Source organism: Salvia miltiorrhiza, chromosome 8 (genome assembly GCF_028751815.1).
Source record: "Salvia miltiorrhiza cultivar Shanhuang (shh) chromosome 8, IMPLAD_Smil_shh, whole genome shotgun sequence".
Classification (NCBI taxonomy): domain Eukaryota; kingdom Viridiplantae; phylum Streptophyta; class Magnoliopsida; order Lamiales; family Lamiaceae; genus Salvia; species Salvia miltiorrhiza.
Window position 1 is genome coordinate 25385255 of NC_080394.1, and position 25608 is coordinate 25410862.

The following is a 25608-nucleotide window of genomic DNA, read 5'->3' on the forward strand; positions in this document are numbered from 1 at the left end:
GTACTTTTGACTGATAGCTGTCAAATCGTTGACTTTTATGACTGTTGGCTGTCAAATCAGTCAAATGTGTAAGAATTTCACAAAAAACCAAGCAAACAAAAGGGTAAAATAGATACTTCACATAATTAGGGCATATAATATTTTGTATGATAACTTAGGGCATTTTTACAAAAAAATTTAAGGAAGTGGGCATTTTTGTCTATTAACACAAAAAGTAAATTATGCATAATTTTTGTGGACGATTGAAGTACTTCCTCCGTTCTAATTTAAGTGAGATTTTTTTTACACGAAAATTAAAAAAAAATGTATTTTATGTGTAGGTAAAAAAATAATTAAAAAATAAAAATTTTACCCAAAAAAGAAAGAATTTCACGATAAGATGGAGTATTAATTTATTTTGAAGTAAAAAGAAATAGTAGACCGTCGGATGTTGTGAATCTGGAATTTGAACTCTAGTCGGACGTCAAACGCTTCTAAAATCCGACAAATTTCTCCCTTGTGTATTTTTAGGCCCCTCCTTTCAAAGTAAGAGCTTTACTCTTTTGCCAAATTGCCTTCACCTGATTAATACATATGTACATGGGAGGGATAGAGAGAGATTAGAGCGAGAGAGAGTTCATTCGCATCCAAATTTTGCGTAAATGCGAAAATTAATTAAAGAACTCACTTGTGAAGAAGAGGAGAAAGTGAATTTCTCTCGTTTCCGTTTGAATTTCGCTCCGGACCTTGGGCGGTAAAGGAGCATCGACTATCTTTTCTGGGTCCGGAGATTTAGGGTTTCTTCTTGATGTTACAATTCAAGCTCTGATACATTTGAATGTGCATAATTTTTTTAGGGTTTAGATTTCTTTGTATAAAGGGTGTGTATTAGTGTAATAATCCGACATGGACGGGCGGAGAATAACGGCGAGCCCGAGGCCGTGCTGTGGCCGGCGAGTGGTGGCGAAGAAGCGGCCTCGCGGTGGTTTAGATGGTTTTGTTAACAGCGTGAAGAAGCTGCAGAGAAGGGAGATTTCCTCGAAGCGTGACCGTGCTTTTAGCATGAGTGATGCTCAGGAGCGATTCCGCAACATTCGCTTGCAGGTTTAGTTGATTTAATTCATCATCTTTCGGCAGTTTTAATTATCCGCAGCTTTTTGTGGTTTTGGTTCATTTAAATATTGGAAAGGTTTGTAGTTGTCTGTGAAGATTTGAACTTTGCTGGATTATATGTGCCTGTGATGAAGATTTTGACGCCCAGCAAAATTAGGGCTTTTGGGGGCTTGCTTGATGAAGTTCACCGAGATTTTGAGGGCATTTTTTTCACCTTCAATTTTCCTTTTTTATGCTTCTCACTTGAATTGGAATGTATGTAGATCTGTTTGCCAGAAGGGTGATATAATTTATCTTTTTGTGTGGAGAGAACTAAACGAAAGATGTTAGTATATTTTGAGTTGTTATGATAGTTTATATGGATAGGTGTTTAAATCTGTATCTCGATTAGTATTGACATTTTGCGATGGTAACCCGCCACAACTTATAAACGAAGTTGAGACCAATATTAGATAGTGGTAGTGGGCTATGACCTTCTGTATGATTCTTTGGTCAACTGGCACATAGTCATGGAATGGTTCTTTAAAGTGCGATGTCTATAAAGCTGCTTACATAGTTAACAACTGTGATCTATTCTTCTTTATCACATTTAGATCACATAACTGGGGTATTTCATGAACAAGGTTTTGTACACTAAAGGTGTTATAGGTTAAGTAGCCATTAAAACTTTTGGCTTTCTATAGTTTCACTTTCACATTATCTTGAAACCCTTCTATTTTTTTTTAAACAAAAAAATATATTGCTTCTGTTCTTAATTGGTCTTCTCATCATCCATATTGGTTCACATTTGCCTATTTTTTGTTAGTGTCCTAGAAGGTCCTCAAGGCAGCCTCCTAAAGACCCATCAACTCAGGCAGCCCTTGTGTGCTGCCCTTGTTTTTGCCCCAAATCAGCCCTTCTTATGCACGGGCCAAGCAATGGATCTGAGTCTGTTGCCTTTAGAACATTATTGTTTAATTTTTATTCTTTCTTTGGGGGGATTGAGGGTGGGGTGGGTTTGGTCGTTCAAAACATGTCCCTTTCTTTATGAACTTCATGCTTCACTAGATTATCCTATTTGTCTGATATGGAAACAGATAGATGTTTACACTAACTATTTGGTTGGTGGTACAAGGAGGGAAGATGATGATTTGGCCCTATTAGACAAGAATTGAGTAATGAATTTTGGAGAAGTCCTTGCTTCTGCTTAGTAATGTAAAAATATACTAATTCCAAGACTTTGTGAAGTATGTATTATACTTTTGCTCCCCACTACCGACTAGTATACGAATTTAATGATCTATGTGGCACTGGTATGAGTTTGTGAGCAAATCAGGAGGATACATAATGCAATCGATGGTCATATGACATGTTGAAGATACAATTATTAATGCCATAGTGATTGATCAAATTGCTGTCTTTTATTTGTTTTAAGTACATAAACTTTCTTCTCATATACTTTAGTTTATTGAGAAATTTGATTGATGTGCAAATATTTTCTTCAGTTACCATGTCTGATAGTGATATGCGGGCACATGCCAGTTTGGGGTATTTCTTGCTTATGAAAATCCTCTATTCTTGCTGTAGAGAATGAGCAAGTTCATGTCATTTTTCCTGTACATTCTTTATCTGATAAATTTTGATTCCAAAAATCTGATAGAGGTGTTATAACATTTGTGTCAATTTGATCGCATCATACGCAACAACTCATTAAAAGATGTCTTTTGCTCTAGAACCCATTATTTTGGCTATTTTATTTGTCTTCAACTGTCATGGAGAGAATGGATATAGTGTTACCTATGTGCATGGTGTACTAACTGGCCTCGATCTCTTGGTTCAGGAGGAATATGATACTCATGATCCCAAGGGATATTGTTCTTTGTCGTTACCGTTTCTGAAGAAGAGGTCAAAAATTATTGAGATAGTTGCTGCCCGTGATATTGTCTTTGCACTTGCCCAATCTGGTGTGTGTGCAGCATTTAGTCGAGGTACATTTACTACTGGAATTTAAGCTCCTTGTGCAATTTTTTCTTGGCTGTTAAAACTGAATAGGGCTTATATGTCACCTATTTGATGCAGAGACTAACCAGAGGATATGCTTCTTGAATGTTTGTCCTGATGAAGTCATTCGGAGCTTATTCTACAACAAAAATAATGATTCGCTAATCACTGTTTCGGTCTACGCTTCAGATAATTTTAGTTCCTTAAAATGCAGAACAACAAGGATCGAGTAATTCCATCTCGTCATTTGCTTGCTGTTTCTTTTTGTTCTCATTTTTATTTTATTACTCATTCATTACATTTATGGCCCATCCTTTAGGTACATACGAAGGGGCAAACCTGATGCTGGTTTCCCTCTTTTTGAGTCTGAGTCATTGAAGTGGCCTGGTTTTGTTGAATTTGATGATGTGAATGGAAAGGTTCTCACCTACTCCGCACAAGACAGGTAATTCCTAGCTGATAAGTGGGTCATTAGTTATATTTGACACTTTTTCCTGATTTTTACATCTGTCTTCTTTCAGCATATACAAGGTTTTTGACTTGAAAAATTACACAATGTTATACTCGATTTCAGATAAAAATGTCCAGGAGATTAAGATCAGGTAATGTTTAGTTTCTAAATAAGACGTTCTTGTATATATTCATTCTTTTTTGAGATACTTATATATATTCATTTCAAAAAACTTATATGGGGGAATGCTTCTTTTAATGCTTGGTGCTACTTGGATTTTGTATCTTGCGTTGCCGCTAATTGGTAGAATTCAATGGCCATGGTTCACATATAGTGTTAGAATTGCCTTCTGCTCCACTAGCCTGGATAGCATGTTATTTTAAATTTATTTATCATCCCTTTTCTTCAATATGCTTAGAAGTAAATGTTGGTTTTGTGTATGTGTTTATTTTTCACCCCTTTTATTTTATTATTGGTTGGTCTGTTGCGGGTCAAATTTATATTTTAATATTACTACTTGTCTATGAAGTCTATGAAATATGTACTTTTGGATAACGTTTGTGTGTTATCACTAATGTTGGTTTTGTGTATGTGCTTATTTTTTCTGAAGAGTCTTTTATTGGTTGGTCTTTTGCGGGTCAAATTTCTATTTTAATATCCGTACTCAGCTATGAATATATATACTTTGGAGAACGTAGAAGCGTTATTACTGTTTTTCTTTCTGCATGCACTTTTGGATAATATATTGGCATGAACTATGCCAAAAATACAATTACCTGGCTATTAAATGAGGTGAGGTATTACTTGAAAATTATAGTGTATCTAATTTGAACTATAGTAGGCTGTCTTCATAATTAGATATGAATTCATTCACAGAACCAAAGCCAACTTCCATGAAATCTACAATGAATTAAGGCAAGAGGTACATCAAGCTTAAATGAGTCTGAATGGCTAGATTCCATGAATGTGGGTATAACTGCCTGTATCCAAGCAATTGACATAGTCCGTGTGAGCTAGTTGAACTTTTAAATATCAGTTTGAAGTGTATTGATCACTAAAGATGTGCATCTACATCTCTGTGTTAGCATAAGTAGAGGCTAGTTTTCTGGTTCTTAATTTGATAGATTCAGGGATTCTATTGGAATACTGAAGCAGACCCTTGAAACTATGGTTTTGTTATGCCAGTTGTGCTATTATAATTTTATGCATACTTGAGTACTTGTCTATTAGCTGAATTACTTGCTGGAACAATTGAAGGTTGTAAAAGTTTTTTGTTTGATTGTTTCATGCTGCCCTCTAATATTTTTCTTGTGGTATTTTTATGTGTGTTTAATTTTGTTGCGTATGTTTTGTGCAATAGTCCAGGAATCATGCTTTTGATATTTACAAAAACCCAAGGCGCTGTCCCCTTGAAGATTCTCTCAATTGAAGATGGGACCGTTTTGAAATCATTTAACCATCTTCTTCATAGAAACAAGAAAGTTGATTTCATTGAACAGTTCAATGAAAAGCTTCTAGTCAAACAAGAGAACGAGAATCTCCAGATTGTTGATGTAAGTTGATGTATATTGTAATTGTGACGTTGTTGTCCTTCAAATTCTGACACCCTGGCTATGCAGGTTCGTAATGTTGAGATAACAGAAGTTAGCCGGACCGAGTTCATGACTCCTTCTGCATTCATATTTCTGTACGAGAACCAATTATTCCTGACTTTCAGAAACCGAACAGTTGCTGTCTGGAACTTCAGAGGGGAGCTTGTCACCTCATTTGAGGATCACCTGTTATGGCATCCTGATTGCAACACTAACAACATATATATCACAAGCGATCAGGATCTCATCATTTCGTATTGCAAAGCAGATTCTGATGAACCGTTGTCTGATGGGATTGGTATGTTCACATATTCATTCTGTTTATAATTGTTTAAGTTTTGTATTTCAGGAACAGACACTCTATCTATATTACATGATGTATACTTTATTAGGAAAAACAGATATGTAGTTTTTACTCTTCCTCCTTAAAAAAATGGGTCCATGCCCTTTCATTTTTTAAAATTGAGAATATTAACATTAATCTGTGCACTTCTGTCCATGTCAAAATGTTGTCCTTTCACTTTTATTTGTAAAGATTGGTTCTTGTACTTTTACGGTCCCATTATTTATGAATAAAAGTATGAGGACCCAAATATGAATTTTGCCTTTACACTAAGCATTGCATTTGTGGGATGTGATAGGAACTAAGCTAACATGAAAATCTCTATGGATGGGTATTTAATAATGCCTTACATTATGGTCTTGTTTCTCATCCTATATCTTGTTGGCTGTTGGTCCAGCGGGTTCTATCAATATCAGCAATATCTTAACTGGGAAGTGCTTGGCAAAAATAAAAGCGAGCAATAGTCTTCCCATGAACGAATGCAACTGCAGTGCAGGTTGTGGGGGGAGGAAGTGCAACTCAAGGAAGCGCATCCAAGCTTCTAGAATCAGCACTGTCGCTGAGGCCCTGGAAGATATCACCGCTCTCTTCTATGATGAAGACCGCAACGAGATTTACACTGGCAACAGGCATGGTCTTGTTCACGTCTGGTCCAACTAAAGGTGGCAGGTTCGCCCCCATTTTCTTATGGATGAACACTTAGTTGCTTAATAGAATGCTAAATCATTAGTTTCCCCAATCTCTTGTCTTCAGTTTGTATTTTCTCACCCCCATTAAGGGGGTTGTCCATGTCCACTATCACGATGCTATAAATTTGTAGTCTTTGTCGATTTACCCTTTGGCGTGTTGGACCTAACTAAGATGTCAGTAACATTTCGTGTGTAGACGTACCGAGTCAGTGTAATTTGTGTTGGAGTCAAAACTGTGCTTGTTGTGGAAGATAATCTGGGTTCTCTGTAAATTGTTGGTGTTTTTTTGCTGAATGAATGGTTCTTATTCTTCTTCTTGGTTCTTGTTGTGGTTGTGGGTGATGTTGAAGGCGATCCTCTAATTCGATACCACCAAAAGGTTAAATACAAATAATTGTGAGCCAAGACGACTGTCAAAACCATTATACAATCAAAGGTATTAGTAGTATAATATAATATGATAATGAATTAGAGGCTACCACCATTTTTATTTAGTTGACCTACCTGCAAATTACAAAATTATTTAGTCCTTCATGATTAGTTGGGCAAAGTTGGGATGTCCTAGGTTATCAAAATACATATAAGTTTCATTTGGTTGGCTATAAAACAATGTTGATTGACAATGTTTACTTTTAAAATATTATTTCAGAGTAAACGAGTTTTAATAAATTTCTTATCTTGTATTTGGAAATATAGAAAGATGAAAAGATCATAGGATTTTGTATTTGTATTGATAAATTATTTTCTCCGTCCCTCAAATGAGTACTAATATTTTTTCTTTTTGGTTCGTCCTCCAAATAAGTACACATTTCCCTATTTGATAAGTGTACTCCATATGATCCACTCACAATAAAAATAGGATTCTTATTTCACTCACACGGACTCAATCAATTCTTGTAACTCTGTGTTATTCTCAAATGGGTATTCATTGGGGAAAAGAGGAAGTACATAATACTTTATCCGTCCACAAAAAATAGTCCTAAAAGTAGAAGGCATGAATTTTAATAAAAATGATTGAATGTATTATGAGTGGAGAAATAGTCTCCTTTAAAAAATATTGTTAATCAATTGTATTATGAATGAAGAAGGAGAATTGAGCCCACCATATGGCGGAGATTGTCTATAAATAGAAATGAACTATTTTCTGTGGACGGAATGAGTGATTAAAAGTGTTAATAGTGCGAAATGGCCAAAGAGAAAGTGAAAATCAATGTGTCTACTAACTTAAATTTAATAACTTTTAGCAAATTTTATCTAAAGACGTCAAATTGTCCTTCCTTACTCATCAACTTGTACATCATTGCTATTTCTTTCTCCTCTGATCAATTTTTACATCACAACTTTTTCTCTCTTCCTTTGGTTTTCTGCATCTCTCCCCCTCCTATCTCTCTCATACCCAACTTTCTTTCTATCTTATTTTATCTCTCGATAATTTTTTTGGCGGCGACATGGCGGATTTTCTTGCGAAGGCAGCCTTCATTTTATCAGGTGTTTAGTTTGCATCTATTCTCTTTTTCGTAAATCCTTTTTCGATCATCTTCTCCATTTAAATCTGGCAAAGTAGTTGTGGTGACGTAGTTTCCACTATTATTGTTGGGGTTATGTATACTGAAAAGAATGCTTTAGATGATTGTATACTTGTATTAATCTTATTTCTTTATTTATAAGAAGAAACAGATTTGTCACATAGTGTGCATTATATGTATTTGTTAATTGTATTGCAATATGTTCATATTCTATATAAAGATCATGTGGTGATCGACGATCACAGAAGATTACATGGATAATATGTTATTGAGTTAATTAACTTCACATTTAGCACTGAAATTGGATTTACAGTAAGATAATTTCAAAATGACTTATAGAATTTAGGACGAGATCTCAAAAAATATTAGTATTTCTTAATTTATATTAATAATATTGTGCATACAAGATTTTATTATGTACTGCTTTGATTTATCATGGTGACGATTATTGATAATCCAATATATAGGTATTTTGGGCAGTGTTAATTTAATCTTGAGAAGTTGTATTATATTATTATATAAAATCATGTCTCGATGCGTCGAGTTGATGATATCCCCTTGAGGTGCTCATAATGTTTATTGTACTAGATACCCAACCAATTGAAATTACTTCCACTTACAATAAAATGTTAGAGCAATTAAAACTCTTGAATAATATATTAATTAATTAAAGCTGTCAGTAAGCTTAAATTAATTAATGGATATGCGCTATCTTAAACATGAGAATTAATTAAATGAAAATTAGTCATATTCATCATATCGATGAGGATAGATAAAGCAATATTAATTCTTTGATGGAATAAATTAATATTGATAGAGTTAAATTTAAGTTACAATTAACTTATAGTTATTTAAGCCTATCGAGAGGTCTTATCATAATCCTCCTAGAAATTCTTAGTTTAGCCCATCAATACATATAAATAGGAGAGCAGGACAACAAAAATACACATCAGAAAATGAGCAAAAAAAATTTACCCCTCTCAAGCTAGAAGTAGGCAAAAAATTTGTCTCCCAGTTTCTGTGATTTTTGTGCTCGTCTCCCAGCTATTAGACTCGTCAGAGCGTTGTCCATCTAACGTTCGACTATAGGCATGAATAAGTTAGAATAAGTTAGAAAGTTCTCAGGTCGAATCTATAGTTGCTAAAGTATTCAAAGATTATTAATCTACATCAAGGTAAATACCAAATCTCTAAGAGCATGGGATTTGTAGTATTCCACTTTATGTCAGTTGTAGTGTTTATTCTGTGATATCTATAGGAATTAAATATGCATGTTTATTTAATTATCATCCTATGAGATCCTTGGCATGTGAACTCCCCACTGAGGTTCCATCAGTTGGTATCAGAGCCAGCCATAGACTTTGATAAATTTAAATATTCGTGTATTTAATTTTAGTTGTCTTTATTATGTAAACATGATTGAATTTGGATATAGAACTGTTAAAAAATATTTTGTACAAGTATCTGATTATCATGGCATAATTGAATGGATGAATGCTTAAGAAAGGGAAACAAAATAAGAAGGAAAATCAAGTTCGAAAATACTTTAAGTGCGGCTAGAAATGACATTGGAAAAACAACTGTCCACTTCTAAAGAAGGGGGGCAGTAGTCATGGTATGCCTATAACATTAGTAACTGAGACAAAGTTTTGCATCTAGCTCAACACAATCTTGGGTTGTAGATACCAGAGCAATTAATCATGTTTGCTACACTTTGCGGTGGTTCCCACAGATAAGGGGGCTTAGAAGAGGTGAGATTTTCATCATACTTGGCGATACTACGAGAGTGGCAGTGGTTGCAGTGGGAGACGTGTATTTATCTTTTAGTTTATAAAGTTTTAGATTTAAAACATTTTATATGTGCCTAGTTTTAGAAAGAACCTTGTTTCGGTTTCTAAATTAGTTTCGAATAGATATTCAGTTTCTTTTGGTACCACTTGTGTTATCAAGGAAAGTAACGTATTTATCTATTCCGGCACAATGATAAATGGTCTTTGTTAGAATTATGTGGGCTTTTGTTAGTATTGTATATGGGCTATATAGTTTTCCTATTATAGATAGATCTCTTATGTGTATATGTAAGTAGTTGGTGTAGATGAATAATATACAAAAAAAATCCCCAATTATGTTTTACGTTGCTTTCCTACCAGAGCAATCGATCTAAGGTTTGAGATTTAGGAATTTTAAAAAAAAAAATTCAAATTTGAAAATTAGGGTTTACCCTAGCCGCCGCCATCTACCTTCGTTCCATCCCTAACCATTTGACATCTCCAGTCCAGGGAGTTGCACTGTCATCCGGCGACCTCAAGCCTGAAGTCCAGCAGCCAGAAGCCGTGCGTATGGACGCCACGTGCTACCGGAGTTCGGCTGACCTGTGGAGCATTTTCAGTGCGTGATGGTTCGTGCGACATCGGAATCTGCTCCGGCCAGTCTGATAACACTCATGTTTCCATGGTTTTTAGTGTTCATACAATGTCATTTTTATAAGGAATTGAGTGTTGGATGTTTGTTTTGTGCTTTTATTGTTTTATCTTGTGAAATATGTTACTTTCTCGTACTTTGATGAATTTTACAGAAATATGGAGTTCGAATTTGGACTGTTGATCTTAATGAAAGTTGTAGTTCGTCTCGATACGAGTTCGTAGGCGCAAACGGTTCGCAAATCCGAGTTCGGACGAGGAAGATATGGCCGAAACAAGAAAGTCGCGCACAGCAGTGAATAGTGTCCGACGGGAATTTCCGAATTTTCGGGATTTTGCGGGATTTTCGGATTTTATCAGTATTTTCGAGCTCTACACTGTATTTATCTCCTGTGCCTATATATAGGTCCTTTCCCTGACCTATTAGACACATATTTTCACATCTCTTTACCTCTCTTTATTTCTTTTCTTCTTCTTTTTATTTTTAGACTTAGAATTTTATTACTTCCATACATTAGCTTTATTTTTCCTGCAAGGTTTCAGCTGTCATTCAACATTCATTCCGGGTTTTATTTAATTCAGTTTTTATTATTGCTTTCTTTTTAATTATGTTTATGCTTTTATTTTATTTTATGATGTCCAACTAGTTTCTTTTTCTGATTCTAGGGTTTGTAAATAGTTAATTAGGTTCATGTGATTTATTTGTTAGTACCTATGTGCCTTCCAGTTTATGATTCATAATTCCTGGTGCTTGATTTCTTGTGAATTATCTGATCAATAGTTTGCATGTTTAGCTATTCGGTTTGAGACCTAGCGGAGATAACTGTTTAGCGGATTCAGGAATGTATGATATGATTTTAACCTTGAGACCTAGCGGAGATAGGTGGATTATAGGGAGCTATTCTTATGAGCTATTGGGAGTTAGTAGATTTTCTTGAGACCTAACGGAGATAGAGAATTTACTAATCTACGATCGTTGCTGCTCTAGCGAGAGTGATTGATTAATTAAGTGATCTCTCATCATAACTGGATTAAAACTGGTTAATAGGATTAATAGATTTATTATGTGGATTTAGTTAATGAAGTTACTACCCTAGGATCAGCTGTCTTTATTATTTGATTTTTCTACGTGATTTTATTTGTTGCTTTTTAAGTTTAGTTTTAATTAAACCTTCTTCATAATCGTTTGTCTGTCTACTGTTATAGTCTGTTTAGGGGATAGCTAAAGTTATTTTGTTGTGTCAGTCCCTGTGGATACGATACTCGGTTACTGATTATTTGCTACAATTGCACCGTGTTAGTTGCGGTATTTGTTGCTAAGAAATTAGTGATCAACTTTTTGGCGCCGTTGCCGGGGACTGATTAGAAGTTTCTTTAATATCTCCGATAGGACTTAGTAGTACTTCAGGCTTTTTTTTTTTTTTTTTTTCTAATTCTCATTTTTTTTTTCTTTTTTTTTCAGGCACTGCATACGATGGCTCCTGATGTTTGACTGATGTGTCCCTCAGAGTATAGGCGTATAGTGGAAGATCTGGAAAGACTGCTCGAAGAATCGGACAGGCGTGCACAACATCAGTCTTATTCAAAGCTGCAGGATGTCGGGGAAAAAGATGAGGAGATTGAGAAAATAGCAGCTGATGAGCCCCCTACTCCTAAGGAGGATTTTAGCATCCCTCATATTTCTGTTGCTATAGAGCATGTTTCTATTCCTGCTCCTCCCAGGCCCGACTACAAGCTTGTTGCTCCAATCCCCCGCTGCTTGGCCAAGCCAAATTCAGATGAAAAGATAGTCAAGTTCTTGGAGATATCTTTGAAGCATAATGATCCCGATTGCTTTATCGTTGCTTGTGTGATTGGTTGGCTTACCTTTTTAGAGGTGTTTTGGGATTTAGAGGTTCGCCTTCTTTTGATGCCCCTCTTTGTTTTCCAGCGTGTGGGGATAGGATGAGTCATGAGGTATCGTCGAGCTCTAGACGTTAAATTAAGCACTTGTTGGGAGGTAACCCAATCGTTTTCTTTGTTTTGTTTTCTTTCTTTTAGTTTCTTTTTGTTTCTTTGTTTTCTTTGTTTTGTTTGGGAGTTTAGTGCAGTGTTGATCTTGGAATATGCGGGAACTCGCGCCTTGTCCATACTACCACCATGAAGCATATTTTTCAGTGAGTAGTGACACACATATCATCATCACTCCAAACTTATTTTCGAATTTATGTTCTGTAATAAGTTTGGGGGAGGGGGTGAGAGTAGATATGTGTATCACTTTTATTATTTTTGTTGGCTTTATTGTTTTATCTTGCTTGGTTGGTGGTGTGTGATTGTATGCTCCATTAGATTTCTGGTGAGATGCCAATGATGATTTCTGTGAAAAAAAATTTGGAGTTTGATTTTCTTTGATGATTTAAGCATATTTGGAACTAATTTGCATAATTCTAGAGTGATTTTAACCTTGACTTTTAGACGTTGAATAAACCTGTGAGATTTTGAGCCATAATTGTTTATCATACACAGTTTATTCTTTGTTGTGAGTTTTGTCATGCATGTGGTGATCTTCTAGAACTTGTCATGGTTTCTGTGTTGAGGTTGCTGTTGTGCCCAGGATTAAGAGATGATTTTAGGCCATCTTTTGTTAGCCTCATTATTTTCCCAAACACTGTCCTTAATGAAAAAAAAATTATCCTTTGTTATCCACTTTGAGCTTATTTAGCTTTTATTCTCTAGCCGGATGATAGGGGTGATGAAGTTTATGGGGATCCTTGTGTGGTGAGTTGTAGTGGGTTGATTGAAAAGAAGGGATGATATTATGCTACTTTTTACTCTTATAAGCTCTAGAAGGTTGTGAAAAAAAGAAAAAAAAAATTGTTGAAAAAAAGAAAAAAAGAGAAAAAAAAAAAGAGATGAAGAAAAGTGTGAAGTCGAGAGTATATTGAGAAATTTGTTAGAGAATCGACTTTGTTTGTTGGAAATAAATGGAGAGCATAAAAGAGTGTTTAGTTCTGTTTTGTGATGATTAAATCCCTTGAGTTGTGCTGATTATGGTGATATAGTTGGGTGGAAGATGGAATTTATTCCATACTTGTTTTGCGAAGTTATAAGGTGTTAGTGTTCTTAATTTAATTGAGTCACTTAGCCTATATTTTTCCTACCTTAACCAATGTCCCTACATTATAACCCAAAGAAAAAGACCTTTTTGATCTTAGTCCTGGCACACTATTAGCGATGGAGATTGTAGACGATTGGCAAGCTTATGGTAAGTGATCTATATTGCATTGAATTCGATGAGAGCATACACGTCCTATATATTCCATCAAATTGAGAGTTGAGTGATACACATACCTTGTGAGATTCAATTGTTTGGAATGTCAAGGTTGATTTTGCTATAGGTTGTGTTTATTGGTGATTTTTGTGCTTAATTATTGAGAATTTGAGAATTCCATCATTCTTATTCTTTCGAGGCATCCATTAGCTAGATTTCTTACCCATTCATGTTATTGATTGTGTTCTTCTCATTATTCGAGGACGAACAATGGCTTAAGTTTGGGGGAGTTGATAACACTCATGTTTCCATGGTTTTTAGTGTTCATACAATGTCATTTTTATAAGGAATTGAGTGTTGGATGTTTGTTTTGTGCTTTTATTGTTTTATCTTGTGAAATATGTTACTTTCTCGTACTTTGATGAATTTTACAGAAATATGGAGTTCGAATTTGGACTGTTGATCTTAATGAAAGTTGTAGTTCGTCTCGATACGAGTTCGTAGGCGCAAACGGTTCGCAAATCCGAGTTCGGACGAGGAAGATATGGCCGAAACAAGAAAGTCGCGCACAGCAGTGAATAGTGTCCGACGGGAATTTCCGAATTTTCGGGATTTTGCGGGATTTTCGGATTTTATCAGTATTTTCGAGCTCTACACTGTATTTATCTCCTGTGCCTATATATAGGTCCTTTCCCTGACCTATTAGACACATCTTTTCACATCTCTTTACCTCTCTTTATTTCTTTTCTTCTTCTTTTTATTTTTAGACTTAGAATTTTATTACTTCCATACATTAGCTTTATTTTTCCTGCAAGGTTTCAGCTGTCATTCAACATTCATTCCGGGTTTTATTTAATTCAGTTTTTATTATTGCTTTCTTTTTAATTATGTTTATGCTTTTATTTTATTTTATGATGTCCAACTAGTTTCTTTTTCTGATTCTAGGGTTTGTAAATAGTTAATTAGGTTCATGTGATTTATTTGTTAGTACCTATGTGCCTTCCAGTTTATGATTCATAATTCCTGGTGCTTGATTTCTTGTGAATTATCTGATCAATAGTTTGCATGTTTAGCTATTCGGTTTGAGACCTAGCGGAGATAACTGTTTAGCGGATTCAGGAATGTATGATATGATTTTAACCTTGAGACCTAGCAGAGATAAGTGGATTATAGGGAGCTATTCTTATGAGCTATTGGGAGTTAGTAGATTTTCTTGAGACCTAACGGAGATAGAGAATTTACTAATCTACGATCGTTGCTGCTCTAGCGAGAGTGATTGATTAATTAAGTGATCTCTCATCATAACTGGATTAAAACTGGTTAATTGGATTAATAGATTTATTATGTGGATTTAGTTAATGAAGTTACTACCCTAGGATCAGCTGTCTTTATTATTTGATTTTTCTACGTGATTTTATTTGTTGTTTTTTAAGTTTAGTTTTAATTAAACCTTCTTCATAATCGTTTGCCTTATAGTCTGTTTAGGGGATAGCTAAAGTTATTTTGTTGTGTCAGTCCCTGTGGATACGATACTCGGTTACTGATTATTTGCTACAATTGCACCGTGTTAGTTGCGGTATTTGTTGCTAAGAAATTAGTGATCACAGTCTCGTTCAACTCGTCTCGACGTCCTCTTTCGATCCGTGTACCTATTTGGGTCAATACCTAGTTGGTGTTGGATTCCGTTTCGGTACAATTTCAACCTCTATTTGGAATTATGATTTTTGTTTGGAATAGATTTATTTGGTATGGTTTACTATGTCTGGAGAAGCCACACACACTGTAGCAATTGATGTTGTACCTGTGATAACAAAAAACACAGAACATAAACTCAGTTCTATAAATTATTTGGATTGGCGTAAGATCATTGAACTTTATTTGTTGAGTTTCTCTATGGATAATCATATGATTGATGATCCACCAACTTCTGTTACTTCTAAACAAACTTAGCTTCGAGAGGATGCTCAGTTGTTACTATAGATACGTATCTCTATCACTAGTGAGGTTATTGAGATAATTAATCATTGTAGGATAGTCAAGACACTCTTGCAATATCTTGAATTCTTGTATTCGGATAAAGACAATATTACACGAATGTATGATATTTGTCAAGCATTTTACAGGCCAGAAGAAGGGGATATATCAATTATAGACTATTTCATGGAGTTCAAGAAAACATATGAGCAACTCAATGTGTTGCTTCCTTTCAGTCCTGATGTTAATGTACAACATGCTCAGCGGGAGAAAATGGTTGTGATGAGTTTCGTAGTCGGTCTTCCACCAAAATTTGCGACGGCTAAATCACAAGTTCTATCTGATTCCAAAATTTTCCTCTTTGGAAGAGGCTTTAAGTAGGATTATGTGCACTGAACGCACAACTTCTGTCCTACCTTGTCTACACAACAATATTTTTGTTAGCCGCGCTCTTGCATTGCATATGAGTGTGGGAAGCTACAATACAGAGGCGGCGAAAATAAGGGACAAAAGTTGACTCGAGGGCAGTGGACAACTTCTGTGGAGTGTCGTTATTGTCATGAATTTGGGCATATCAAACAGGATTACCCAAAATTGTGCAATAAGAAGCCTCTTCCATCTGCTCATGTCATTGATAGTGGCTACCATTCTAACCCATCTAGTGACTCTATCACTATTTCTGCCAATGAGTATGCTAGGTTGTTACAACATTAGGAAATGACTCCACAACAATCCAGTTATGTCACAACTATTGCCGATTCAGATAAATCTAATGCATGTCTTGTTTCTTCACCTTCCAACTGGGTCATAGATTCTAGTGCTACCAATCACATAACAGGTAACTCCACTTTGTTTTCTACCTTTCAGTCTCACGATACTTATTTTCCTATTACTTTAGCTAATGGTTCACAATCTCATATTGTTAGATCTGGAACTGTCAACCCTACCTCTTACGTATCTTTGTCTCCTGCTCTTAGTCTCCTTACACTTTTATTTAATTTGGTTTCTATGAGTAAAATTACTTGCAATCTCCGTTGTTGTGTCTCATTCTTTCTTGATTATTGCTTGTTTCAAGATCTTGCGACGAAGAAGATTATTGGTAGGGGACATGAATTCGATGGTCTTTACATTCTTGATTCTGAACAACAGTCATCAGTAGCATGTAGTGGAAGTGTCACTCCTATGGAAGCACATTGTCATTTGGGTCACCTGTCTCTATCTTTCTGGAAGAAGTTGTGTCCGCAGCTTTCTAAGTTGTCGTCTTTAGATTGTGAGTCTTGTCAGTTTGCCAAGTTTCATCGTGTTAGTTTGAGTCCTAGAGTCAATAAGTGAGCTTCTGCTCCCTTTAAGTTAGTCCATTCTGATGTTTAGGGTCCTTGTTCAATTACATCAAAACCCAAAATTCGTTACTTTGTTACTTTTGTTGATGATCATTCTCGTATGACATGGCTCTATTTGATGAAGAATCATTCTGAGTTTATTTACACATTTTTTTGCTTTCTGTGCTGAAGTTAGGACTCAATTTGGAGTGTCTGTGAAAAGCGTGTGCAATGATAATGCTAAGGAATATATGTTTAAGTCATTTCGTAATTATATAATGCACAATGGCATTCTTCATCAAACTTCTTGTGTCGACACACCACCTCAAAATGGTGTTGCCGAAAGGAAAATAGGCATCTACTTGAAACTGCTCGAGCTTTGTTATTTAACAGAAAAGTTCCTAAACACTTTTGGGTTGATGATGTGTCTACTGCATGTTTTCTTATCAATCATATGTTTTCTATTATTCTTCGTGGCGAGTCTCCGTTTCATGTTCTTTTTCCATGTAAGAATGTGTTTCCTGTAGAGCCTAAAATATTTAGTAGTACTTGTTATGTTCGGATGTTAGGCCTCAAGTTACTAAATTGGATCAGAAGTCCTTAAAATGTATCTTTTTGGGGTACTCTAGAGTACAAAAGGGTTATCGTTATTTTTGTCCTAGTCTTAATAGGTATCTTATTTCCAGTGATGTCTCATTTTCAGAACATATACCTTTTTTCATTGACTCCACTGCTTCTCCTACTGAGGAGGATGATACAGATTTTCTTATTTACACTATGACTTCTCCGGTTGTTCCTCCATCTGATTATGCTAGGCCTCCTATCGTACACACTTATTATCGCCATCGTCCACCTTCCGTACCTGCTATTGCTGAGTTGGTTCCCAATACATCTATATTGTGTCCCATTCAACCAATATCTTCATCGACAAATCCTCCTTCAAGTGATGATCATCTTATTGCTCTTCAAAAAGGTAAACGTTCTTGCACCTATCATATTTTTGCTTTTGTTTCCTACAACCATTTGTCTCCTTCATATCAAGCTTTTGTTGTGTCTCTTGAGTCCATTCCTAAATCTGTCTAGAAGGCTTAGGCTCTCCTGGTTGGCGTGCTGCCATGACTGAGAAACTCAATGCTTTGTTGGGTAATGGCACTTGGGTTTTGGTGGATCTTCTTGCTGGTAAACGAGCCAGTGGTTGTAAATGGGTGTTCACAAGTTGAAGGCTCGCCTTGTTGCCAAGGGATATGCACAGGTTTATGGCATTGACTACAATGACACATTTTCTCCCGTTGCAAAGCTTACATCTATTCGTCTGTTAATTTTCTTGGTAGCCACTCATCATTGGGCCTTGCTTTAGTTAGATATCAAGAATGCTTTCTTGCATGGTGATCTTGATGATACTATCTATATGAGCAATCTCAAGGGGAATCTCATAAGGTGTGCTATCTTCGAAAATCTTTGTATGGTTTGAAACAGAGTCCACATGCATGGTTTGATACGTTTACTCGTGTTGTTGAGAAGTTTGGCATGACGAAGAGTAAATATGATGATTCTGTTTTCTACAAATATTTTGTGAGTGGTATTATTCTGTTGGTTGTGTATGTGGATGATATTGTGATCAATGTTAGTGACTGTGAAGAGATTGTATCTCTTAAAGTTTTCATTCATACTCAGTTTAATACCAAAGACTTGAGAGAGCTTAAATATTTTCTAGGAGTTGAAGTAATTATGAGAAGTAAGAAATGAAGGATTTCTTATCTCAAAGAAAATACTTCTTCCGTCTCACTATAAGTGACTCAAAACTTTTCAGCACGAGAATTAAGAAGAATGTGCAAATTGGTTAAAAGTGGTAGGGCCTACACTTTTTCAAGGGATTTTTTCATTTATGGAAACAGGCCACTTATAGTCAGACGTCCCAAAATGGAATACATGCCACTTATAGTGGGACAGATGGAGTATGTCTTGGATTTACTCTCTGAAACAAGAAATTTGGGAGCAAAACCATGTAGCATTCCAATGGTTCCAAATTTACAACTTACAAAAGATGGCAAGTTATTTGATGATCCTGGTAAATATAGAAGATTGGCTGGAAAGTTGAATTATCTTAGGGTAACACGTCCTAATATTGCTTATTTTGTAAGTGTGATAAGTCAATATATGTCATCACCAACTGTTGATCATTTGGAAGGCAGTGGAGCAGATTTTGTGATATTTGAAAGGAGCACTTGGACTTGGAATTGTTTATAGTGATCATGGTCATAATAAGATTAAGTATTTCTTAGATGCTAGCAGAAGGTGGTTTCACGTTCAAGTGCACAATCTGAATATCGAGCTATGGGTAAATCCGTGTGTGAGATATTATGGGTACATGAGTTTTTGAATGAGATAAGGTTGAAGGTCTCTATACCAGCCAAGTTATGGTGTAATAATCAAGCTGCACTCCACATTGCTTCTAATCTGGTCTTTCACCAACGAACCAAACACATTGAGATTGATTATCATTTTGTTCGTGAAAAGATTAAAAAATGGCTAATTTCTACTGGATATATGAGATCTGGAGATTAATTAGGAGACATCTTCACGAAAGCTCTTAATGAAGTTAGAGTTTATTGTCTTTGTAACAAGCTATGCACGATTAATATCTATGCTCCACCTTGATGGGGAGTGTTGGAATTATATGGGCTTTTGTTAGTATTGTATATATGGGCTATACAGCTTTCCTATTATAGATAGATATTTTATGTGTATATATATGTAGTTGGTGTAGAAGAATAATACACAGAAAATTCTCCCCAATTATGTTTTACGTTGCTTTCCTACAGTCTTTACACTGTAAACTGTGCATAATCCACACAAAAAAAATAATCTCACATATATATAACTTGTCAATCAAGTCTTGAAAGAGAAAAACTCCAAGTTCCATGAATAAGACATATATGTGGCACTTATGACTTGGACATATTGACCTCAATAGGATTCAAAAGCTGGCTATACATGGTCCAATGCGAGTTGGTAGAGCTGCCAAAGCTGAATTCATCACTTTTGACAGCAACCATGGCCTTTCGATCAACATACTTCAGTGTTGAGAGAACTTTGAGGTTGTGTTCCCGTTGAGTGTACTTGTTCTTCGGGAGAGTACTCTCTATTCTTCATCTTGCAATCGTCAAACTTTTGACAAGATATCATAAGCTTGTTTTTCCTTATTTCTTCTAATCGGACACTCATCTGTTCTAGTGTTTTTCATAGTTTCTTGGCAGTTTTACACCAAGAAGTTTTCAGTGTACTTTACATGGCATTTTTGGCGATGTTGTTCAAATTCACCATCATCATTTTCTCAAGAGGGATTCTTGGGTTCGTACTAAATTTAATAACAAAACGCGAGTGTGACATTAAAAAATTTATAAGACAAGCAATTCGAGCTCATAAACCTTTTTCGTCATCATTTTCTTTTTATTAATTATTTTTTCTTCTTTTTGTTTATATGAGGGTAGGGCCAAGAGGCTATGAATCTCTAATTTCATCATCTTGAAGCTATCAATAATTGGGGTAGAGCCATCATCCATCATGATCGGTATTCTTTTTCTTGACGATTCTCCAACTTTTTTGACTCTTTATTCTACCACTCAACTTCTAAGGCAAGGCAGCATATATAGCTCTTTATAATATACTATATTTTTTTCCGGAACAATTGCATTTGCTTGATATGTACTATATCTCCATATTTTGAACTTATTTAAATTTATCATTGGATCTTATCATGATGTGGACTATCAAAAGATGGCTTGCTATTTCAACCAAAAAAAACATGTAAGGATCACACTCTCTACGTCTAAATTATCTTCATCAAAATTATTATAACTAAGATCACTCTCTACATCTATATTATCTTGGTGTGATTCGACTTCACTTAGAATTCCAATTTATCACCCCCCCCCCCCCCCCTAATTAGTATTTTTTTATTTTTTAGAAACAATTTTTTGAAAATTAATTGATAAAATTGATACGAATTAAAATAATTGGTATAGAATTGATAAGTTTTAAAAGTCATCATAGAATAAATAAAATAGATAAATGTCGGATACAATTGATAAGTTTTAATTAAAGATTGTAGAAATGATAAAATCGTTAAAAGTTTGGACATATCTTATTATTGAGTAAAGTATATATTTCAATAAAAATATTTCGGTTATTAAAAAGTAGAACATTGTATTACTACTCGATTAAATTATGATTAATTTGTACATTCTCAATATAAACATCATTATACTTTTTTTTATGGGGTGCTCTTGGTTGCCGCAAGCTGCAAGGGCTCTGCGCCACAAATTCGGCTAGGCCTGATTAACATGCCGTTAGTTTAATATACTAGTGATATATACTATGTAAATAAAACTTTAAAAAAAAAAGAAAATAAAATTTTAAAAATAAAAATAAAATTATGCACATAAAATAGGAGTTATATTAATTACATAAATGTGACTTTTTAAAATACAGATAGGACTTTTAAAATATAAAAATAAAAATATGCATACAAAGCAGAAATTGTATACATATATACATAAGACATTTCTTCGTTTCTTTCTACAAGCTTTCTGTTCCTGTACACACACGTATAGAATATTTAAGAAAGAACCCAAATCAAATATTTAAAAAATGAAAAATATTGTATGCTTGCTAAATTTGTACTCAGTTCGTTCCATTGTTATTATTCCAAAAAAATTTGAAACGAAAATTTTAAAAAAATATAAATTAGTTAAAATTGGTAGGATTCGTACTTTTGATTTTTGAAGGATTAATTATTTTTTTTATGAAAATAAGACAATAATAATGAAATATTTATAAAAATAGTAAGTGAGATAACAATAATAGAAGGGAGGGATGGTTTTCAAAAAAAAAAAAAAGAGAGAGAGAATAGAAGGGAGGGATTATATAGAAATATTACCTCTTTCTGGATTTAAGCGGTCAGAGTTTGAATTCCATTACTATAGTCTATAGTATATTAGACAAGCATATACCCCACCTACAGCTTCCCAAATCTTTAATAAGGAAAATATTAAAGAATCAAGAAAAAAGTTAAACGTTTGTATCATAAAGATCAATGAGTGCAGTAATCAACTAATTAATCATACTTTGGAAAAAGGGGGATTCAACAATGACATGTGATTTGTCAAATCACTAAATCAGGCCCAATTTCAATAAACAGTCTTGTTTCGTGACATTTGAATTTCATTACAAATAATTTTAATTAAGGTGGACCAGGCCCTGGGCTGCTTAATTTCTCTGACTCTTTTTTTTATTATATTTATTTGCTCTTTTAAAAATGATTGACCACTAAATCTATCTTTACGATCTCATATTATTTCTTAGTCTTGACTATTAAATCTCCATGATGATTGATGATTATGATGTCTTCGATTCGATCAGCACCTCAGTTTCTGTAATTTGGGCATTTTTACATTAAAAAATGAATTATGATTACTTAAACACCATCTTCCTCACCATTGCGTGATGCTAATAAAGTTGTAAATGGATTAAGTTATTTAAACATTGACTTGATAAAAATGTGACATATATATATATAGAGGGTGTGGTTCTGGAGAGAACTACATTGTTTGTGAGAACGTGAGAACCATCGAATCTAATGTATGCATTCGCTGTTAAAATTAATGCACTCAAAAAAATAAAAAAAATTGCTCCCTTCAGGATTCAAACCCAGGATCTACATTCATCCAACAAGATGATACATCCACCGTAGATATTGATGATCGAATGGCTGAAAATAGTTCTTCGTTCTTCTTTTATTTAGTGGTTCTTTCTTGAACCTCTCCCTATATATACTGAGGGATTCGAACCCTGTTCATGTTCAACACAATTTCGCGTTGAACATGCATTGACCGTTAGATTAGATAAGATTAACGACTGAGATTAAGACTCTATACTCTGCCTATATTTGCGTTTCTATTGAACTCTCTCCTATATATATTTATATATATATATAGGGGAAGGCTAAAATAAGAACGCTTCTTAAAATATAAATTATGAACCATTTTCAGCCCTTAGATCATCAAGATCTACGGTTGATTCATCACCTTATTGGATAAATTCATGGTCCTGAGTTCGAATCCCAAAAGTAGCAAAAAATTATTTTTCGCAATTCATGCCTTTATACAGTTTATTCATGCGTGTTATACATAAAATTCATGCATTTTTGCTGGTTCGTAATTCTTAAAATAAGGGTGGTTTATTGAATAACCGCCCCCTATATATATATATAGGGGCGCGCTCCAGTGAGACCCCCTATTTTTCGTGCAACATGAGTACAATGAATAAGACATATAATACTAATGAACAAAACGTATATCTAATGAACAATATGTATATACTGATGAAAATAAAAATTAAAAAATTCGTAATGAATAAGACATATATACTGATGAACATGGCCGTATATAGTGATGAACAATGCAGTATATACTGATGAATAACAAAATTTAAAATATTCTGCTCCTTCCAGGATTCGAACCCTGCGAAAAAAAATCACCCTCTAGATACAATATCAGCCATAGGATTGATATAATAAACGCACCAGATCGTGCCCTAGATCTCACTAAAATTAGGGGGTCTCATTGGAGCGGCCCCCTATATATATATATATATATAGGGTGTGGTTCTAGAGAGAACTACATTATTTGTGAGAACCGGAGAACCATCAAATCTAATGCATTCACTGTAAAAATTAATGCATTTGCTGTTAAAATTAATGCACTCAAAAAAATAAAAAAAATTGCTCCCTTCAGGATTCGAACCCAGGATCTGCATTCATCCAACAAGATGATGTATCCACCGTAGATCTTGATGATCGAATGACTGAAAATGGTTCTCCGTTCTTTTTTTATTTATGGTTCTTTCCTGAACCTCTCCCTATATATATATATATATATATATATAGAGAGAGAGAGAGAGAGAAGGGTTCAACAGAGAAGCTAAATATTGTGGAGAATAGAGAATTCGTAAAATAAAAACGAACAGATCTATAATTTTAATGAACAGATCAATGTACCGCATGAACAACAATTTGCCCCGGGTTCGAATCCTGCTGGTGGCGAGTTTTTCTATATTTTTACTAAATGCGTATGTTCATTACTTATGTTGATCTGTTCGTAAAATATATAGATTTGTTCGTTCTCTCGAAAAAGATAATTCTCTGTTGAACTCAACCCTATATATATATATATATATATATATATATATATATATATATATATATATTCCATGGAGACCACAAACTGTTGAACGTTCATCAAATTATATTGAACATGTCAGTATTTTCGTTAAACGTTCATCAAATTATACTGAATTTTTTGGGGTTTTGAGGTTCAACCCTGTATATGTTCAACATAAAAATCCGTTGAACATAGCGTAAACAAATGTTGACCGTTAGATTAGATAAGATCAACGGCTGAGATTTGATCTTTGTTATTTGAATATTTAGTGGTCTCCATTGAACTTCTCCCTATATATATATATATATATATATATATAGATAGGGTTGAGTTCAATAAAGAATCCCCTATGTATAGAGAATCAATATATAATACGATTAAGGATTCCTGCGCTCTCCTTAATCCGAGGTCCTATGTGGCATATCTAAGAATTCAAGGTTTAAAATCTCTGCAATTCTAGAGCCTCTAGCTCAATTCTCTATCGCTGACGTGGCAATATAATTCCACATAAGCTATATTTTATATATACATTATTTTATTTATTATATTATTATACATCACATAACACATCACCTCTCCTAATTATCAAATCTCATTCCCTGGAATTCCTGCCCTCCCGTCTCTGAACACCAGCGCTCCCTCCCCACCGCCTTGATTTGCCTCATTGTCGTAATCTGCTTCACCGGACCACACCGTCCCATTTTCCCGCCGCGATCTGCCCTTCCCATCTCCACACCGGCCCCACCTTTCCCTTCACCAATCTGTGATCTGTCTCCCACATTTCTCTTCGCCGCGTCGGCAAGGGTTACGAAGATCCCAAAAATCTAATCGTTGCTCTGACACGTAAGATCCGATTTTGGGTAGGACAAGCGATATAACTCTGATCGCATAGAAAAATGGCGACGCCTTTTGCAGCATCAGGAAATGTACAATCACTGCTGCAATACGTCTCGGTGATAACATCGTCGCTGTGCTTTCCCCTCCACCGCCGTGCCTTTCGTCGCAGGACGCATTTGTCACGCTAAGTCTCGCCGTCGGAGATATGCACTTCGGCTGATTCGCCGTCACAATCCGCCAATGTCCCATAAGAGCATACCTTCCGTTCTAGCAAACACCTGCTGAAACCTTGAATTATTCCACACACATTTAACCACCGCCCATCGGTCGTGAAATCAAGCTATGCTCAGTGGAGTCTCATCAATCCATGCATCTAGCACAGATTCCATCAGTCGGAACATGATGTTCTTGCAAGTTACAAGCAGTGGGAATAATGTTGCTATAAGCTCTCCATAGAAATTTTTTGACTTTTGGCGGTACTGATAGGCTCCACACCATACGACTCCATGTTTTTTATTCGTACTACTTTTGTGTGGATCACTCTCATAATAGCCATGCTCAAGGAGATATGCCGATTTAATAGAGAATTTACCATTAGGCTTGAGCTTCCAGCGTAGCTCGTCAGCTGCACCATTCTCGCCGATGGGGGTCCGACGAACAACCTCAATTTCATGTGGACATTGCAGATTTTCAAGCTTGGTGTCGTCCCATTGCCACGTCCCACCCATTAACTCTGCAACTTTCGTATCCTCAGGTGCAATGGATCTTTGCCACGCACGATCCCGGTAATGCCAACATATCACCCAAGGGTTGGAGAACACGTGGATTTTGGTGCCATCGAACACTTTCTAGATTGATCCACCACAAATAATCACCCTGCTCCAGGCCAAATAACGCCAAATAAAGGAGGCGTTG

At 35.2% G+C, this 25608-nt stretch overlaps 2 protein-coding genes and 1 pseudogene across 2 annotated transcripts; all 3 read left to right on the top strand.

Moving 5' to 3' along the window:
* The first annotated feature begins 422 nt into the window (after positions 1-422).
* Positions 423-6462, top strand: LOC130997238 (uncharacterized). The gene is made up of 8 exons (XM_057922501.1): positions 423-1083; positions 2912-3059; positions 3151-3301; positions 3392-3517; positions 3594-3674; positions 4884-5076; positions 5143-5413; positions 5856-6462. The coding sequence occupies exons 1-8, from the start codon at positions 886-888 to the stop codon at positions 6116-6118; spliced, it is 1431 nt and encodes a 476-aa protein (XP_057778484.1). The 5' UTR covers positions 423-885; the 3' UTR covers positions 6119-6462.
* Positions 6463-14953: 8491 nt separating this feature from the next.
* Positions 14954-17020, top strand: LOC130997239 (uncharacterized; annotated as a pseudogene).
* Positions 17021-17050: 30 nt separating this feature from the next.
* LOC130997241 (uncharacterized) lies at positions 17051-18196 on the top strand. The gene is made up of 2 exons (XM_057922502.1): positions 17051-17609; positions 17720-18196. The coding sequence occupies exons 1-2, from the start codon at positions 17414-17416 to the stop codon at positions 17854-17856; spliced, it is 333 nt and encodes a 110-aa protein (XP_057778485.1). The 5' UTR covers positions 17051-17413; the 3' UTR covers positions 17857-18196.
* Positions 18197-25608: the final 7412 nt, after the last annotated feature.

Bases quoted from the DNA above. Each gene is read 5' to 3' on its own strand.
- LOC130997238 (XM_057922501.1), top strand. From the start codon at position 886: ATGGACGGGCGGAGAATAACGGCGAGCCCGAGGCCGTGCTGTGGCCGG. The intron at 3,675-4,883 runs GTAATGTTTAGT...TTTGTGCAATAG, and splicing joins GTCCAGGAGATTAAGATCAG to TCCAGGAATCATGCTTTTGA. The intron at 5,414-5,855 runs GTATGTTCACAT...CTGTTGGTCCAG, and splicing joins ACCGTTGTCTGATGGGATTG to CGGGTTCTATCAATATCAGC.
- LOC130997241 (XM_057922502.1), top strand. From the start codon at position 17,414: ATGACTTCTCCGGTTGTTCCTCCATCTGATTATGCTAGGCCTCCTATC. The intron at 17,610-17,719 runs GTAAACGTTCTT...AAATCTGTCTAG, and splicing joins TCTTATTGCTCTTCAAAAAG to AAGGCTTAGGCTCTCCTGGT.